Here is a 20,747-nt window from a genome sequence, read left to right as displayed (position 1 = left end):
GTGTATGATTCATAAACTATGCAGTAATACAATATCCTGTGAATTACCTCACTGCTCACATTAATGCAGGACCATGATGTTATCATACCGGCCTAATAGTCTGTCTCCATCAGTGGACCCAAAGGCACCAGTTATACAAGATACAGTGTGATTGAAAAAAAAAATGTTTTCCCTCCCCCAGCTGTATTTAATGGGTAATGAGACAAAAGTAGGACTTTTTTTTTTTGCTTATCTCTGGTTCCGCTGCATTCGTTTTTCATGGCCTATTCATCTGGGATGTTTGGTCTTAATAACATGAAGTAAGCTCTTGTTTTAGTTACTGTTACCAGTGCACTCTATAGTTACATTCAATAACTTGATGAACCTTCAAAGCAATGAGCTCTTTTTGTAGCTGTAAGCCAGATCATTCTCATTTTGTCCTAGGCTTTGGTAATTTGAATCATTACTGTTTATCTTTTAAGGAAAATTAATTGCATGTAGTGTGGGAGTATCTTATGCTTTTAAATGCATAACAACTCATTTCTTTGTCACAAAATGGCTGTCGATAATTTAGAACAATGAAAACAATTCTAGAGTTTATCTATTTATTCAAAATGTGTGTTTACAGGGATGACTTTGTGATATGAAGTCAAAAAAAGGGAATAGATTCTGTTCTGAAACTGGGACCCACTCTGGGCAATGTGTTGGTGACAGCAAATGTCAGGTCCAATTATACTACTTTCTCTCAATAAATCTTGAAGGGCTTCTTTTATGAGAGAATTTATAAAGACAATAACAAATAAAGACACATAATGAATACTCACCAATTAACTTAAACTTAATTATACACACAAGTTGGAATAGTAATACTAATAATATATAGTATAACTACAGTAAAATCCTTATTCAGGAAAGATAAAGGGAAAAGCCTCTAAAAGTGAAGGTCCAGGGCTTTTTGCCTTTGTCTTGGTTTCTTTGCCATGCTATGAATATAATCTTCAGCTTTCTTTAGTTCCTGTTTCATGCTTCACTGGTACTTCTTTTCAGCCATGAGTGACCAATTGCAGAATTTCTAAGCCTTCATCTCTGATATGGTTTCGCTATGTCCCTACCCAAATCCCATCTTCAATTGTAGTTCCCATAATCCCCACGTCATGGGAGGGACCCGGTGGGAGGTAATTGAATCATGGGGGCAGTTACCCCCATAACTGTGATAGTGAGTTGTTGTGATAGTGATTCTTGTGATAGTGAATTCTCACAAGATCTGATGGTCTTATAAGGGGCTTTCCCCCTTTGTTTGGCATGTCTCCTTCCTGCCACCAAGTGAAGAAGGACATGTTTGCTTCCCCTTCCGCCATGATTGTAAGTTTCCAGAGGCCTCCCCAGTCATGCTGAACTGCGAGTCAATTAAACCTCTTTCCTTTACAAATTACCCAGTCTCAGATATGTCTTTATCTGCAGCATGAGAATAAACTAATACAATATCCAATCATCTGCACAGAGTCTCCATCAGCTGTATATCTACAAACATGGTTGTTCATTTTTCCATAATTCTGAACAAGTGCTGCAATTTTAAGCTCAAAACATTCCCACAGATACAAATGAGTGTTGTGGACACATAACCCAAGATTACCTGCTACTTCAGTTGTACTTGCAGTAATTTGGTTTTTCAGGTTAGGATTGTCTAGACTTTTTCACAAAGCCATACCTCCCTAAAATAGGCCCATTTTTGAAAAGAAAGGGAGGCTCAACTTCTCACCTTATTTCACGTTAACATTCTGAAGCCTCAAGTTATTGTTATGTACTCACTGAGTACTAAATTTTTCACCTTTCTTTCTTGCCTATTAACATTGATGTATAACAATTATCTATTATTATAATTGTGATTTATGGAGCAAAGGAGACACTTTTATCAAAAATCAGATGTCCTCAAATAACAGGAAAAAATGGTAACAGCCCTATTTTAAAACTAACTGTAATGCAAAATTTAAACTTAAGTGTTGTTCTCATTCATTGAGAAGAAAAAAATATATTTACAAACTAGTAATAATTGCATTTTGCAATATCCATGGAGAGAATAATAAATAAGAATATTCAAAAACTTATTTTACCTGTACAGCTTCGATTCAATTAATCAATAACTGAAAATTACACTATCTGTTCATGAGTACAATCAATTGGTTTTCTCACTCATTTGACCCATCTTATTAAACTTTTTAGCAGACTAATAATATAATTAAGACAAGTTTAGTGTACTTATAATGTGAATAATATAGTCATAATATATAAAATATGTATAATTACTATCTAATAGGCTTACAATATATCATGTTATATGCCAAATTCTAGTTTCATTCCTCCCCTCTGTAGCAAGTCTCTTACAAGTCTTTTTCACATTTCTTTTTCCTATAGCATTTGAGTCCTTCTCTTGTAGGAAGTGGGTGCTCATTAAAACAAAACATTCACATACCGAAATTTACTGAATATCCACTAGTAAGAAAGTCAATTTCCTCTTCTACTGCCATCACTATAAATTCAACACTCAGAAAACCAAGGTGTGCAAGGGACCTCATCTATTCTGTTCCTTTGTCTACCAGCAGAACCTCACTCCAAATACATGATTATTTATCATGGATTTAAAGACACCTTAGAGAGAATCATTCAATACCATCTCCATAACATTTTCTAGTAAAGTGTTAACAAATCAAAAAGTAATATCTCAATGCCTATGGAAGGCAGAATAATAACCTCTCAAGGAGGTTCACATCCTAATTTCCAGAACCTATGAATATGCTACTTTACATGTCGATGGGGAATAAGGTAGTTGATCATTTGACCTTAAAATAAAGAGATGGTTTTCAATTACCCAGGCGGGCCCAATGTAATCATAAGGTTTCCTAAATGTAGAAGAGAGAGGCAGAAGAGGAGAATCAGAGAAAGCAATGTGATAGCAGAAAGGCCAACAAGATGTAACTTTACTGCCTTTGAAAATGGAAAAAGGGACTGAGATGGTTTGGCTGTGTCCCCACCCAAATCTCGATTTGAATTTTATCTCCCAGAATTCCCACATGTTGTGGGAGGGACCCAGCGGGAGTTAATTGAATCATGGGGGTCAGTCTTTCCCTTGCTAGTCTCGTGATAGTAAGTCTCACAAAATCTGATGGGTTTACCAGGGGTTTCTACTTTTGCTTCTTCCTCATTTTCTCTTGCTGCCACCATGTAAGAAGTGCCTTTCACCTCCCATCATGATTCTGAGGCCTCTCCAGCCATGTGGAACTGTAGGTCCAATTAAACCTCTTTTTTTTCTTTTCTTTTGAGATAGAGTCTTGCTCTGTTGCCCAGGCTGGAGTGCAGTGGCTCGATCTTGGCTCACTGCAATCTCCGCCTCCTGGGTTCAAGCGATTCCCCTGCCTCAGCCTCCCGAGTAGCTGGGATTACAGGTGCACACCACCACGCCTGGCTAATTTTTTGCATTTTAGTAGAGATGGGGTTTCACCATGTTGGCCAGGATGGTCTCAATCTCCTAACCTCGTGATCTGCCTACCTCGGCCTCCCAAAGTGCTGGGATTGCCTCGTGAGCCACCGTGCCCAGCCTAAACCTCTTTTTCTTCCCAGTCTTGGGTATGTCTTTATCAGCAATGTGAAAACGGACTAAGACAGGGACCATCAGCCAAGGAATGTGGGTGGTTTCTAGAAGCTGGAGAAGGCAAGCAAGTAGATTTTCATCTAGATATTACAGAAAAACAGCCCTGATGACATCTTGATGTGTGGTCTAGTGAACCCATGTCATACTTCCGTACTACAGAACTGAGATAATAAATACATGTTACTTTTGGCCACTAAGTTTGTAGTAGTTTCTTATGGCAGCATTGGAAACTTAACACGATGTCCAACACTTTTTTAAATTCTGAAAGCAGAATCTTTAATATAGAAATAGTTTGACAATATATTTTTACAAGTTCTATTTCTTAATAATACTTTAATTGGCCTCCACAATTACTGGGCCAAATATTTTCTGCTAGCTAACTGAACACAATGCCCCAATTAAAATCTAAGGCCTGACAGTACACTAACAAATTAATGCCACCACACAGCTCTTATTATTATTAGCTCAACTTTTTAAAAACTGCCTCAAACATTTATCTTGACTTTATTATAAGAAATATAACTCAGAATAAGAAAATAGTTGATGAAGAAAGTTTCCGTTTATAAAATTATTTCAGTTAATAAATGAAAAAGGAAAGACAGAATCATAATATCACTATTTTACAATGTCCGAATAAAATAATGGATCTTGGTAAACTCCAAATAAGGGCCAGATCCAGTCCATTATCAGTTTTTCTTAGCCTGTAAGCTAAGAATAATTTTTGCATTTTTAAATGGTTAAAATATCAAAAGAATAGTATTTCATAAGGTAAAAATTATATGAAATTCCCATTTTAGTGTTTATAAATAATGTTTTATTGGAACACAGCCATGGCCATTTATTTACCTAATGCTTATGGCTGCTTTTGAAAGAGCTGTAACAGCAAGAATTGAGTGATTATAAGAGATCTTATAGCCTGCAAAACCTAAAACATTGGCTGGGCATGATGGCTCATGCCTGTCCTAGCAGTTTGGGAGGCTGTGGTGGGTGGATCACTTGTGGTCAGGAGTTCGAAAGAAGCCTGGCCAACATGGTGAAACCCTGTCTCTACTAAAAATACAAAAATTAGCTGGGAGTGGTGGCAGGCACCTCTAATCTCAGCTAATCTCAGCTGAGACAGGAGAATTGCTTGAAGCCAGGGGGCAGGGGTTGCAGTGAGCAGAGATGGCACCACTTCACTCCAGCCTGGGCAAAATAGTGAAAAAAAGAAAAAAGAAAAAACCCAAAGCATTTACTATTTGGCTCTTTGAAGAAAAAGTTTGCCAGCCCCTTCTCTAAGCAATTATCCCCAATGGCGGCTAATACCCAAAAATGAGATACAGCCAGAATACCTATGAAGTATTGTCGCTAAAAACTCAAATTAAAACTGATCTAGGCACCTGGTCAAATCACCAGTTCATAGGAAATACAATGGACAGAGAAACATCTGAGATGACACCATTGGGATGTATTCAGCATCAGAATGTAGAAAACTCTACAGGATAAATACATTTCTCTGACAAATAATTGTTGAGAGCAAAAGAAGAGAGATCAGGAGAGGGGAAACTATAGACTAAAAAGGAAAACTATAAGGTATCCACTACAGTTGGATTCTGATCAAACAGAATTATGAGGTAATCAAGGAAATACAGTTCTAATTCAATATCTGTGGATATTAAGAAGTTTTTTTTTAATTTGATAATAGTGTTGTAGTTTTGTTTTAATAAAGAGTCCTGGGCAGTTGCAGAGGCTCATGCCTGTAATCCTAGCACTTTGGAAGGCTGAGGTGGAAAGATCGCTTGAGCCCAGGAGTTTGAGACCAGCCTGGGCAATGTAGTAAAACCCCTTCTCTACAAAAAAAATATAAAAATTAGCAGGGTGTGGTGGTGCATGCCTGTAGTCCCAGCTACTTGGGAGGCTGAGGTAGGAGAATCACCTGAGCCCCGGAGGTTGAAGCTCCCGTAAGCAGTGATTTTGCCACTGCACACCAGCCTGGGTGACAGAGTGAGACTCTGCCTCAAGAAAAATAAATAAATATTTTAAAGGAAGTGATGTAATACCTAAGACTTGCTTACAAATAATCTAGTGGGGGAGAGAATAAATAGAAAATAGGGATAAAGATTAAGCAAGATTGATTTGTCATGATTTGATCATTATTAAAGCTGGGTTATAGGTTTATTATACCATTGCCTCTACTTTTGTATATGTTTGTAATATCCCACAATAAAAGAAAGTTTTAAAAAATTCCTGCCCAAAGTCCTTGGGCTTCATGAAGAGATTAATTTTATAACTATAATCTATTTCAATACATAAAGAATCCAGTGGCCGGGCGCGGTGGCTCAAGCCTGTAATCCCAGCACTTTGGGAGGCCGAGACGGGTGGATCACGAGGTCAGGAGATCGAGACCATCCTGGCTAACATGGTGAAACCCCGTCTCTACTAAAAATACAAAAAAACTAGCCGGGCGAGGTGGCGGGCGCCTGTAGTCCCAGCTACTTCGGAGGCTGAGGCAGGAGAATGGCGTAAACCCAGGAGGCGGAGCTTGCAGTGAGCTGAGGTCCGGCCACTGCACTCCAGCCCTGGCGACAGAGCAAGACTCCGTCTCAAAAAAAAAAAAAAAAAAAAAAAAAAAAAAGAATCCAGTAATAAAAATGCCAAAAGCAAAAAGTATATTTCAATATAGTATGGATTTTATATTTTAGCCCCAAGAATGTCAATAAACTACCTTTGGTAAAAAACATAGAAGAATGGACATTTCAAGGACCAGGATCTGCTGTAGAAAATAATCATCTTGGAAAAGACAAACTGATTTTATTTTCTAAAGCACTTTCAAAACCAGCCCAATACAATCATCAGTCTTATATCATATCTTGGATATGACCAACAACATTCTAATTTCAGAAAAATTAAAGACTATAAACAACATTTCCCATCAAACAAAAGCAACTTCTACTTTTTACACGTGTTGTAACACGTCTGGTTAACACCAATAGTTACATAACTGTTTCCATTCAGTGAATAGCTCTGACCAGACACTGAATTAACTATACATAGCAATACTTTTAATGTTCATAATTCATCCTGGGGGCAGGTATTTTCACCTTCATTTTATCATGATGGAAGACAATAAGATTCAGTCGCAAAACCAGTGAATGACCTGAATCAGGCTGGAAATCAAGTCTGTTTAATTTGAATGTTAACACAGTCTTAGATGGGAAAGCCAGCACCGCACCCCTGCTGCCCCTTGCAAATTTTGGCTCAGGTCAGAGATTAGGATCCGGACAATCAAGGAAATGGCATGGGGATATTTTAGCTTCTTTTAAGACATCTTATTTATTTTTTTTTTTTTTTTTTTTTTTTTTTTTTTTTTTTTGAGGCGGAGTCTCGCTCTGTCGCCCAGACTGGAGTGCAGTGGCGCAATCTCGGCTCACTGCAAGCTCCGCCTCCCGGGTTCACGCCATTCTCCTGCCTCAGCCTCCTGAGTAGCTGGGACTACAGGCGCCCGCCACCTCGCCCGGCTAGTTTTTTCTATTTTTAGTAGAGACGGGGTTTCACCATGTTAGCCAGGATGGTCTCGATCTCCTGACCTCGTGATCCGCCCGTCTCGGCCTCCCAAAGTGCTGGGATTACAGGCTTGAGCCACCGCGCCCGGCCTAAGACATCTTATTTATTTCAAAAAAACTGAAGAAAAGATGGTAAATTGTTCATCTCTAATGTGTATTATGATTATGTGGATTATTTTGTCATATTTTCTACTATTTGTATATTTGAGACCAAGTTTTAAATAAAAATAAATACAATAAATACATTTCTTTATTAACAAAATATTAAAGTGAATCTTAAACTCACTAGGAAAGGAAGAAGGATTATCCTAACAGAATTGGGGAGAAAAGAGTCATAGAAATATAATTCACCTAAGGCTACACAGCTAATAATGGACAGAACCAGGAGTCCAATCTAGATCTGCTCAGTTCCAAAGCCATCACACTGTTTTCTAAAAGAAATTGAAATTTTCCAGGGAACTCTGAAATGAGAGATGAGCTGTGTTGGCATCAGCCTTCTTGGGAACACTTTTACTCAACAGTGCCCTTCCTCCCTAATCTCACCATGATAAAGTCCATTCTCAAGAAAGTCCTAGAAAAATTAACCTTCAGAAAGGACAAAAACCTAGCTTGTTATCACCAGGAATGTGTTCCCTTTTTTAGGGCTATTTTGTGGTCCAAATTTTGGTATTCCAGGGAGGCATTTTTAATAAATGTACAATCCCATTATATTAAATGCGTGGATTGGCAGATTGTCATGTCAACTCAGAATTTAGGTATCTTTCTTCAGGACAACCAAAGGAGTAATTCCTACCTTACCGAAGTCTGGGAAATCTTTTATATCCCTTGAGGTATTTGGCCAAGTCAGAGAAAGATACAAAATAGCATTTTAGCCGACTCTGAGTTTTTAACAAGAGTTTCAATCAAAGTACATATTTTCTTGCATGTCAACTTGTGAATTAATTTACTAACATTCTAGACTAAATATATACTAAGTAAAACCTGCAAAAGAATCAACCATAGGTCTGATTTCTACCAGGCAAGTCGTTAAAGACAAAGAGAGGGATCGGAGTCTGTATTTACTCTGTGGAAAAATTGGTCTTCAACTATCCCATAAAGTAAATCCCACCTCCTGCAGGTCTATGGACTAGTTTTTATCACTATTCTATCTCCTGCTTATTTAAACTCTCCTTCTTTACTAGGTTCCTTCTTTAGCAAATAAGCATGCTGATATCTCTCTCATCTTGCAAAAACAAATTTCTGTCTCTATTTATTTTTCTCTCCATAGCCAAGAACCTAAAATCTACCTTATATTAATTAGAGAGTATTATATTTATTAAGGTACTTACTAATTGATTAATTCATTCACTGAGGAAATATTTGAGTGCTCACTATGTGCCAGGTACTGTTCAAGGCTCACGGATGAATCAGTGAACAAAACAATGATCCTATCTTTGTGGAGCTTATATTTCAGCTGTAATAAATAGTGGAACTCTAATGGGAAGTCAGGAAATGGACAATAGCACATGCAATGTGCTTAGAAGAGTGTCTGGCACATAGTAAGTACCATACAAATATTTGCACTTGCTGTCATTGTTGTTATATCTTTTCCTCATCTAACTTGCCTCCCATTCACTGCACTGACATCTATCCTCATGGCTCATTTAAAATGACTCTCAGAAAGATATTATTGCCCTCTTTCCAAATTGCAAAATCCAAGCGACTGTTTTTCTTCCTCATCTTTTGAGAAACAGGCACAACGTCTCAGAAGCTTTTACTCCAAGCCTCCCACCACCACACTTAAAGAAGCATTGACTACTCTAACCTTTGCTCCAAGGTATTCTGACTATAAAGCTAGACTTGGTGTATCTCTGTATTGTCACATTGCATATCTCTTGTGTTAAACTATCAGCTCTATTAGAGAGGCTGTCTAGTACTTACCATGGTGCCTAACACTTAAATGTTCAACAAAAGTTAGATGAATGTTTCTTTAAATGTTGTTCTCTATAATCCTTTCATTTTTGCTTTACCAGCCCTCTTTTGGCTTTGCAAATGAAAGAAATAAAAAGTAAAAGCAACACATAGACCATCACAGCTGATCTAACAAAATGAAAGTAATGTTTTCTTACTATTTATAAGTTATTTTTAATGATTCCATTGTTTTTAAAAGATCTCAGTAATTAATTGCAGGAGAAGCTGTTCTAATATCTTGGGAATAATGAAAACAAACTTAAAATCACCACAATGCAAAGATATTTTACTCCTCTAAACTTAAAATATTTGAATTAGGCATTTTCTAACATATTTGTGGTCCTCAAATTAAAGCTGAAACTAAATTAAAATTTTTAATTCACTGTGTTCAGGAGGAGGGGCTTGTTGGTTGTGATATATTAATTACTAGACAAAGATATTATTTCAGAAATGCTTCAGCAAAATGGACCACTATCAGAAAATGGTCTTTTTTTCACACACACAAAAAAATCACAATCACAAGAAAACACAACTGTATTCCTGAGCAATACAACATTGTCCCTTTTTTATTTTTTTAACAGAGTGAGTAAAAGGCAGTAGACAAAAATCAACCTGTCAATAAATGGTTTATTCAGTAATGGGCTAGCACTGCAGGAGATTCGCTCTGCTTTCATCAGGAGAGCCCTTTGTGTAACAAGAACAAACTACTAAAGGTTTAATGACATTGCAATAGCATATTAGACACTGAAAAAGGAAACAAGAATTCTTTTCACCCAGTTGCAGTTGTTTCTATGATAGCCACAAAGGACCTACTGGCCACGTAATCCTTAAATGGGCAATTGGTTGGGAGATGAGTTTTTCTGACTTTAGTTTTACCTTTGACTTGGCTTTTTTTTTTCCTTTTCTTTTTCCTTTTCTTTTTTTTTTTTTTTTTTTTTTGAGATGGAGTTTCACTCCATCACCCGGCTGGAGTGCAGTGGCGTGATCTCGGCTCACTGCAACCTCTGCCTCCAGGGTTCAAGTGATTCTCCTGCCTCAGCCTCCTGAGTAGATGGGACTACAGTCGCGCACTACCACCCCCAGCCAATTCTTGTATTTTTAGTATAGATGGGGTTTCACCATTTTGGCCAGGATGGTTTCTATCTCCTGACCTTGTGATCCACCCGCCTCGGCCTCTCAAAATGCTGGGATTACAGGCATGTGCCACTGTGCCTGGCCTTCCTCATTTATTTTAAGACCTTAAAGAATTCTGCTTTTAGCAGGGAAAACTGGCAATTACCTAGTAGACTCAAAGAGGGCAAGTCAACATCAGAAATGAATGGCAGGTTTGTCTGTGGATCCCTCCTGCATGCACAGCATCTCAAAGAGCTGTGAGAAGAGTGGCTTTGGTAACCGGCTGAAATGGACTTGCTTACTTGGTAGCACTGTGCTTTCTACATACTCACTGCTGTTTCCATACACTCTCTCAGTTGCCCACTTGTCTGCACAAGGTGTGATAATCTGTGGTTGGTACCTGCTGATAAAGGTAATTATAGCATTAGTGGAAGCAAGACTGCTGTCTAAGGTTGAAAAACAACTCTAATTACACCTCCATCATTTTACTCCCTCAGCACCATTTCTTTTTTTCCTTTTACAGAGTTTACTCTGAGACTAAATTAAATCTGCACATATTTGAAAACAAGCTTTTAAATAGCTGTGGGGGTAGAAAGAGAAATCTCCTTTTAAAATTAAAAATACATACATGCTAAGTGCAAGGGAAAGGGGGGATATGGAGGCAAAAAAAAAAAAAAAGAGTATAAATCCATTTATTACCACTAAACTATACACTGAAAAATGGCAAATACGGTAAATTGTGTATGTATATTTTACCTAAATAAATATAAATAAGTAAATAAAGATAAATGTATGGTTAAATTTAAATTAAGCTTGAACAGGAGAGCATACAATTTGGGAGGGGATAAATATACTTAATTGAAATCTAAATTCTTTTTCTCTTTTTCCCAAAATAATGCTGGATTTTTTCTTTATATTCTGATTTAAAAATTTGTGATGAAATAAAAATACATACATGCTGTGGTGAGCATCTGACATTTGTAATGCGGGACAGCACTTACTGAATCAACTTTCAATAGATTTCCATGCATTTCCGTACAGATAGAATCAAAACAAATAGCAGGAATAACAAGAACAATAATTCGCAAAGAAATATGAAATCCAAATCTGATAGAATGGAGACAAAGAAGTTTTAAATTACTTTTATACCTATTGACTAATTCAACACAGACAGTATTTAAAACATTAATATCCAAAAGCTTAATTTGATATCTGAATTTCAAATGTATAACTTTCATAATAATACAATTATAAAATTAATATAAAATATCTTTACATTTACTAAAAAACAGTTTAGATTTGAAAAATAACCTATGACCCAATCTCAGAAAATTTCCAAGGAATGAATATGATTAAATACCACTTTGCCATATCAGAATTTTACGATTTGGGGTGTAATTTTAGTATTTTAGATTAATGGATTATAACAAAGCAACATTAATTCATAAAGCTTCCATTGTAAACCATGAAGCCTTAAAATAGGGGAGAGAAGAATGTTTTCTGAATTACAAAAATGGAAAAAAAAAAATGTCTTTTCCAATCAACAAGGATTGATTTGTTAGACATACCCACTATTGTGGCCCAGAACTTGAGAACATGCATTTTAAATGCCACTATTAGGACACAGAACAGCTGCCCCATCCTTCAGCTACTGCACAGGGCAGCGCTGCTTCTGCCTGTCACCAGAACAGAAGCAGATCCAAGTGGGCAGTGGCAGGGATAGCACACATTTTCTACTGTAGGCCTGCCATACTCCATAAGAGCATCAAGAGTTCATTTACTCCAAAGAGACTGCCAGAAATGCAACTTTTGGGTTTCTAATACTGGCATCAAAATCATGGAGTTACCCAACCTCTAAGAAAACCCCTACATATTTAGTGATAAGTAGGTAGGAAACCTAACTGCCAGCGCCAAGTCAAGCTGACCTCCCCCACACTTTACACACCAAAACAGCATGTCTCAGATCATGAATAAAGTACTTCTGGATACCAGGAGTATAGCAGAACTCTCCTTGCTAAATAAATATCTTCTATTAATTACAACGTATGCAATGCTTTGTTGCTGGTGAAAATGAAAACTAGGCCAGGCGGGGTGGTTCATGCCTGTAATTCCAGCACTTTGGGAGGCTAAGGCAGGCAGATCACAAGGTCAGGAGATCGAGACCACCCTGTCCAACATGGCGAAACCCTATCTCTACTAAAAATACAAAAATTAGCTAGGTGTGGGGGCACGTGCCTGTAATCCCAGCTACTCAGGAGGCTGAGGCAGGAAAATCACTTGAACCAGGGAGGCAGAGGTTGCAGTGAGCCGAGATCGCACCACTGCACTCCAGCCTGGCGATAGAGCAAGACTCCATCTCAAAAAAAAAAAAAAAAAAAAAAAAAAAAAAACTAATACAATCATTCCCCTTGGGGACAGAGTCATGGACTATATCATTCCCTGGGAATAACTTTAACTGGAAATGATTTCAAGAATCCAACTAAAGCAGAGAAGAGAGAACAAATATCACATTAAGAAAAACAATTATTTTATATTCTCAAAAGATTTATGAAAGCCCCCATGTTTTACTGTTAATCAAACTTTTCTACCTTTTTCTATTTTGTCTTCAAAAGAAAGAGTGAACCCCTCATATTTTCTTTGTCAGGATGGATACCACAATATTTTGGGGACAACACATAATGAATAAGATTCACAGCTACATTATGGAATATTTTACCTATTCATAAGAATAAATAAAAAGCAGCGTTAATCATATTAACTGCTTTAATCTTTATAGGTTATTTTTCATAGCTCACTTTAAGGGGAAGAAAAAATCTTACCTTAAAGATTAAAAACTTTTATAAGCATGTCTGCTATAAGCATTATGATTTCCTTCTTCCCTTTTGCATAAATAAGTTGGGTTTCTCACAAATGAAGTCAAAACTGTTTGTTAACAACTATAGAATCAAACCTTGGTTCAAAACCATCATCTTAGCTCTAAAATTTACAAAACCTCACTATCTTTGCTTAAATTACTGATAATTAAAAATTATAGCTAGAAGCACTTATTATTAGGTTTTCAGAAGAAAATCAGTATCAAATTTGCCATGCAATGTGAGAATAATCACAGACTTTTGCCTTAACTGGTTTTTAACTGAATTACTAATGTTTCGATTAACAAGTACTACAGAGAACTACAGCACCATCATCACCCTCAGTAAACAGGAGGACATAGTTACTTTTCCAGATGTCTCTGGTTGTCATGGTACCCTCTTAGGCTCTTTCCCACATTTTTATTCTAGGTAACAAACCTGCAATCATTTACTCTAACTTATAACATAGTTACATGAAGATTTTATATGTTCCTGATACAGACTTTGCACACACCTGTTGAACAGAATCAAAAATGCAGCATAAGAAGTTCCTCAGATTAATACTTAGACATCCTATTAAAAAGAGGATTAAATTTTTAGTTCACATACTTGATAAAAAACAGATATCATGAATTTTATATTTTCCACATAATTTATTTCAGAAAAACCTATCTTCAGATTAATATTCTTTTTTAAAAATATTTTCGAGTCCACATTTCTAAACATTATTTCTACACCTGAAGTAAAATCACCTTTTTTATGTGTGCTATACCCATATTTAGATGAAAAACCCTGCCCACAAAAAACATTAAGTATTTGAGAACAATACCTGAAATTTCATAACATTTTTGCAAACAAGCAACCAAAATAAACACACCAAAAATTTTAAATGTTTATATTACATTCTGTTGAAGTGATGTTTAAACATCTTCCTTTTCGGGGATTAATTTTTATCCTTCAGTGACGACTTCCCAAAAACAGAGCAGGGTAACATTAATCACGCTGTGGGATCAATGCTTACGTACCATTATTTCTTTTAATTAAATCTTCAATATGCAACATCTGCTGTCAAGCCCTTTGGATGTAAAACAAATACACACACAAACATGCGCGCGCGCGCGCACACACACACACACACACACACACACATACACGCTGGTATTCTTAATGATGTTTGGGAAGTTAAAAGTGGTGTATCCTCCTTCCCCAGGAGCAACAGGAGGGCTTTGCACTCTCTTCTAGAACAGAGTTCTCTGCCTCTGGGATAAAGGAAAACGTAATATTCACATACTAAAAATGCAAATGCAGCTGAAGTTTTTTTTTATCAACTGCACTTCTCTACACACATATGATGCCTATATTAATTTCACTTCAGTGCTTTTATTGCACTAATTAGACAGTGAAGAGGAGCTGACACATGGGAAAACTGTTGTTTGAACGCTGTATATGTTAAGCAGTGGGATTATAAGCACCTGGGATATTCTTGCTATTCTCTGTATGCAAATGACATTCTGTAAACAATTAAACGCTCCCATTAAAATAGTGGGGGTGTGGGATGGAAAAAGCAAGTGTTAAGAGAGTAAAAATATGGCTTGCCCTTTCTATTCCGCCCTCATTCAGCGGAGGCCGAGTACCTTCGACATGCTGCACAGACAGACCCTTGGGAACGTACATAGGAGTCACAATACACTCGACAACGTCTCACACGCTCTGTTAACTGCAAAACTCTTATGATCTAACAGCGAGCCCCCTCGCCTCTCAAAAATGTTTTCAATTTTTGCGGATACGTCGGGAGACCCTCCCCTGCTGAAGTGAAGGAAGATGTTCCTTCTCGCCCTACCTCACAGCCCCCAGCACTTTGTTTCATTAGAAGCGGCGCCACAAGTTCCCTGGCTCATACCCTTAAGGAGGCAAGTTCAGCACCATGGAAAGGGCTCGAGTCTCGTGCGGAGGGAGAAAGGAAAGCAAAGACTGGGCTCTCCCCTAGCCACTCACCGGCGTCTGCTGCGACGGGAGTCCCGAGCGCTTGGTAGACCCCTGCTTGGAACTTAACCTTTTCCACGACTCAGCAAACCTGCCCCGGCTGGCGCTCCGGCTGCGCCTGCGGCTCTCCGCGCTGTCCTCGCGGTCGGAGCAGCCCCGCTCCATTTCCGCCGCATCCCTCCACTTCTTCCCCATGAGAAGTTAGCCTCCCTCGGCCAGGAAACCTCCCAGCGCCGAGCGCTCTCGCGGGCTCCTCGCCGCGGATCTCCCTCCAGCCTGCGCGCGGCTCTCGGTTGGCGCTGCCTTTGCCTCCGCGGGCTCCTGCCAGAGCCCCGCGCTCCGTTACCGCCGCCGCCACCAGGCTGCGCTTGCGCCAGCGATTGGCTCAACTGTGGGCTGGGGCTGCGAGCGCCACCTGCGCCCGAGCCAGCTTTCTTTTGCGCCCCCAAATTGCTCTCCACCCGGCAGCCGCCGCCTTCTCTGGAGAGTGCAGGGCCCACGCCTGAGGCTGCTGATGCGCCGCCGGGTAGCGCTCCCAGCGGTCACCTCACCCCGCCCAGTCCCCCAGACCTGGGGACCCACCTCCCCCCAACCCGACCTGCGGGTGGAAGCCTAGGTTGCCCACACTGGGTGGGTGGAGACTCCAGTTGACTTTAAAAAGACAGGAAGGGGCAACTTGGTTCTTCCTGCTCCCTTTCTTCCCTTTCTTCTCTTTGCAACAACTAGCTCCTAAGTATCCTTGGGGAGAGTGGAGCTTCATCTCCTTGTCAGACGCCGCACTTATTTCTTCTCTAGCTTGCTCAGACTAGCCCACTGGGTCTCAGACTTGGCTGCACACTGGAGTTACCTGGATCTTTTTTCTCTTTCTCTTTTTTAAATGGTGATATTCCTGAGTCTAATTTCATTGGCCTGGATGTGGCCTGGGAATCAGGATATTTAAAAACTCCCAAGGTGATTCTATCTGCTCCATCCCTATCAGCAATTAAGGGCCTTCAAGGGCCTGTACTGTGGCGGTGAAGCAGAGGAGGATTCTTGGGAAGGGAAGGCTGTCACTTCTTACATCAACTCATTGCTCTCTCCGGGGTGGGAATGGGGTATTCAGTTTCCCCTCTCACCCTGGGCGGTTAAGCAGCGAGGACGACATGAGGCGGATTCGTGGTGGAGCTCCTGTGTGTTGTGTACTCGGTGACCCCAGCACCTTGTGGAGCTCCTGTGTGTTGTGTACTCGGTGACCCCAGCACCTTGTGGAGCTCCTGTGTGTTGTGTACTCGGTGACCCCAGCACCTTGTGGAGCTCCTGTGTGTTGTGTACTCGGTGACCCCAGCACCTTGTGGAGCTCCTGTGTGTTGTGTACTCGGTGACCCCAGCACCTTGTGGAGCTCCTGTGTGTTGTGTACTCGGTGACCCCAGCACCTTGTGGAGCTCCTGTGTGTTGTGTACTCGGTGACCCCAGCACCTTGTGGAGCTCCTGTGTGTTGTGTACTCGGTGACCCCAGCACCTTGTCCTTTCATGGTTTTGCCTTCTGCTCATTAGGACAGCCGGCTGGCCCTCATGAGCTGTGTGTCGGTTATTTTACCAGACTGAGCTGTCCACATGTTCAGGAATGCCCTTGATCAGATGAGAGAGGGCAGCTGGGGGCATCACAAATTAACAAAACCTGAAAACAATGACTTTATTCACCATTAAAGGGAGTGATGCCTGAAATCGCTCCCAGTTGAAAAGGGCCGGCTGGTTGCTTATCTGTTGCAATGGCAACGGATGTATTTTCATTTTGTTCTGAAATCAAGCATTCTCTGTCCTGTTTGAATATTGCCAAGTCTTCTCAGGAGGCAAAGGTGAAGGCGGATTAAGAGGGAAGGGAAGAGGGTAAGAAATGCTGTGGGAAAATTGGTGTTGTGGCAGTAGCTGTAAAAATCATAATCTGAGTTGCAGTGGCCAATGTGATTAAGCAAAGGTTCTGAAACTGGCTAATTTACGGGAATGGAATACAGAGCTCTAAAATCCCACAGCTGTGCACCTGTGTGTAGTGTTACATGAATATTAATCCTGCCGTTTTAAGTAAAAGAGACTCACAGGGCATACATCCTATCTTTTTAAACAACCCTCTGTGTCTAGAAATCACACACCCATATTAAACAAAATGAGACTCTAAATAATGTTTGCAACACACAATGCTATTTAATGAGAAAACCACAGGCTCCATTTCACATTTTCTCACTCCCTATCTAAGTTCATGGATCTGAAATTATTAGTGACATTTCATGGAAATACCGTAATTTAGTCCAGATTCCTCCCCCTCACAAAAATAAATCAAAATGATTATGCTTAGTTTATAAAATTACACAGGTATGAAAACCAAATACCAACTAGAGGGTAGAATAAAAGTCAGCATATTATTCCTTAAAGCAAATATTTACTTTTTCCTTTAGTTGCTTACAAAGGGGTATATAGGTATGACTAAATTCCCTAAGAGATGAAAAGCCTGTGTCTTAACCTGGATGCCTTGAAAGTTCACTCTTTAGGTATAATAGTAACATCCCTTAAAAGGAGCTAAGAGAGGCCTTCACACATATATCAAGACATATCATCCAAGAACATTCACTGCGCAGAGCCAGAAGACCCTGGTTCACCCACATCCACCCATGAAGGGGAAAATGACCCTGCCATAAAGGATGTCTGTCATAAAAGACTGTTCCAGCACATCAGTGCATACTCAGAGCAACTGATGAGTTTTTTAGATGTACTTAGAAAAATGTAATGATGAGTAGTGACTGCATGTGTCATATTTTTTAGCTGTTTGGTCTAAAAATGAGCTTTCAATTGCCCTTATCTTAAAGCACTGTTTTTAAAATCTTGTTTGAAGATGATCTCTGCATTTCTTTTTTGCACTTGACAAGTACCAAAAATGTCTTGGAACTGTACATGAGGCTAAATTAGATGTGATTGAAGGCAACCAGAAAACTGACCCTTTCCTCTTTTGATATTCATTTGTCTTTCCAAAGTTCTTAACAGCTGGAAACTGGAAGACTAAAGTGAAAGTCTATCATATTTTTTACAAAATTAGTGGAGAATGGCAGCACCAAAGCTAAGAACACATTGAAAATCACCAGTATTCCAATTCTGGAATACGCACTAGAAGCCATTTCTAGAGCAACTTAACTTTACTAGAGAAGAGTCACTGCAATTACAAAAGATGGATGTTAATAAATTTCAAAAGCCAAATGGGAAGTAGGGCACAAACCTTTTTTCTTCATAGTCTCTAGGCATTAAATAATGTGCAAATTAATGGGATAAGATTAAAGCAAAAATTACCACACTGTTAAATAATAGCTATTCTTTGTAAAATGAAAAGCAAATATATAAATTTTATTTATGAATCAATCAAAATATAACATTTTGAAATATTTTGAAAAGTAAACTTTAACTAGTATACTAAAAACAACAACAAAAAGATCTCAACACACTATCAAATGTCAACAGTCCTCTGTTAGCCCTAGGTACTCTTTGATCTGAAGTTTACGTGGTTCTACTAGTCTGTTAATGAGTCAATAATCAGAAGAAACTCTCTTCAAACCCCATTTGCTCTAGGTATGTAGTCATGTGCTTCACTGCAAAAGAGTTTATAGGAAATATATATTCCTTTGGTTATCTCTAGGACGTGAAAACCCAAAGGTATACCCAGGAACTAACTTAACCCAGCAAAGTATGAGAGGGGAGGGCAAACAGAGAAAATAATCAAAGCTACAAAGTAATGTTGATCCAAAAATCTCTTCTTGTGAAATAAGATAATATAAACCATATTTCATCAACTTTAACACCTTCAATTTTTCAGAGAGGGTAAACCTCACTGAAATCAGAATGCATTTTATCATAGATGGTATCTCAGATTCAGTGTAATGCAGCATATTGATTCATAGAATCTTGGAGTGAAATAGATATTAATAGATCTGACTTTAAAAATCCAACAAGCTACCATTAACTCTCTGCCTACACAATCAGCCTTTGACATTAGATGTCCTATTTCTCATAAGCAGAGCATTTCCTTGTAAAATAGCTTTAAGCATTAGAAAGCCCATTCTTATAAACTAAGCTGAACCCCAAGCCTTCTACCTTTATTTTAAATTCTGGGAAGGTCACACTATTTAAACATGTGTTCCTCATGAGAATCATCAAGTATTTGAGATGGTATTTAAAGTCCCCTAAAATTTCTCTTTTATTAAGCTAAACAATGTGTGGCTTTTTCTGTCAAGTCCTTACATGCATTGGGGAACAAAGTAAGAGTCAGCAGCCTCACAAAGTAAGAGAAACTGGAAAATGGTGGGTATTCAATGAATCTGGGGCGACTACTTTGTGAATTCACTAAAAGCTTAATCACTATGACTAGACTCACAGTGAAGTGGGATTAGTCAATACCTACAAAGCAGGAGATTGGATGCAGAATTTGTTGTTTAGTCATAATTAAATTCTCTTCTGCAGACCTGAGGGCTGAGACCCACAGAAGCCAAACAAGCATGAGAGTTGAAACAATTATTCCTGTAACTCAAGCAAAAAATCTCCCAAAACCCATGACTATTAATTAGGAAAAGGAATAACGGGGTTATTTTGGTTTAAATAAATTGGCCATCTATGTGGATGAAATTATCTGGGTAGTTATGGGAAATTTATACTCCCATTTAGGAAAAAAAAAAATCTCATATATTCCCTGCAGCATCTGCTGACAAATCTTCAATGGTTACATATCCTGTCAAGTCTTCCCAGCAGAAGTCACTGCAGGCCAGAGAATCTGGCTACACAAGTTCACTCTTTTCTTTTCCTCTTCCTTCATTTCTACCCTCCTTCCTTCCCTCTCATTTTTTCTTCCTTTCTTCCTTCCTTCCTTTCTCTCTTTCTCTCCCTTCCTCCCTTTTCCTTCCTTCACTTTTCTTCCTTCCCTCTTTCTCTCAGCATAGAACAAACCAAATTTCCCCAGCAAAATCCTCCAATTCTCCAGCCTTTCTACTAATATTATGATTTGTAGGAGTTTTTAGTATAAGCTTTCCTTTATTGTTCATTGATGCATTTGCATAAATTCATATATATATTTCCCTTTCTAAATGTATAGGTAAATAGTTTTCTAAAATTTTATTTCAGAATTAAGAGATAATGATTCAAGTGAATGGTATAAAATTATAAAGGTAAATAACAAAAGAATCAAAAATAATATAACCATTAAAATTAGGGAGAAAGGAGAGGAAGAATAGAAAAGAAAAGAAAGACAGGTATAAATTAGCTAAATGTCCATCTATTACTAAATAATTTCTAAAATAAATGAATAAATATATATTGACATAAAATCCTCATAAGAATGGCTAAATTTCTGCAGACAGAAAATTTAAGGAAACAGAAAAACACTAAATGTTGTCAAAGCTGTGGAGCAACTAGAACTCCCACACACGGCTGGTGAGAGTGTATGCTGGTGCAACCACTTTAGAAAACCATTTGGCACTATCTACTAAAGTTGATCCTATGGATACCCTATGACCCAGCAATTCTACTCCAAGGTATATACCCAACAGATCTGCATGCTTATAATTAATGAAAGACTGTAAGAATGTGCATAGCAGCACTATTTGTAAAACTCCCAATTGAGAAACTACACAAATGTTCATCAATAGCAAAATGAATAAATTATGGTATATTGA

General features: G+C 38.6%; 1 protein-coding gene across 7 annotated transcripts in view; it reads right to left on the bottom strand.

Annotated features, from left to right (window-relative positions):
• Nucleotides 1-15,396, bottom strand: part of TRPM3 (transient receptor potential cation channel subfamily M member 3) — a 938,690-nt gene extending 923,294 nt beyond the window's left edge. For all 7 annotated transcript variants that reach the window (XM_030919577.1, XM_030919573.1, XM_030919579.1 and 4 more), the window contains exon 1: nt 15,078-15,396. In XM_030919577.1, coding sequence (XP_030775437.1) covers nt 15,078-15,260 — 183 coding nt within the window. In that variant the 5' untranslated portion in view covers nt 15,261-15,396. The remainder of the gene's footprint in view (nt 1-15,077) is intronic.
• Nucleotides 15,397-20,747: the final 5,351 nt, after the last annotated feature.

Source organism: Rhinopithecus roxellana, chromosome 16, assembly GCF_007565055.1.
Source record: "Rhinopithecus roxellana isolate Shanxi Qingling chromosome 16, ASM756505v1, whole genome shotgun sequence".
Lineage (NCBI taxonomy): Eukaryota > Metazoa > Chordata > Mammalia > Primates > Cercopithecidae > Rhinopithecus > Rhinopithecus roxellana.
Note: the sequence above shows the minus strand (reverse complement) of the source record. Positions and strands in the feature narration are given on the sequence as shown.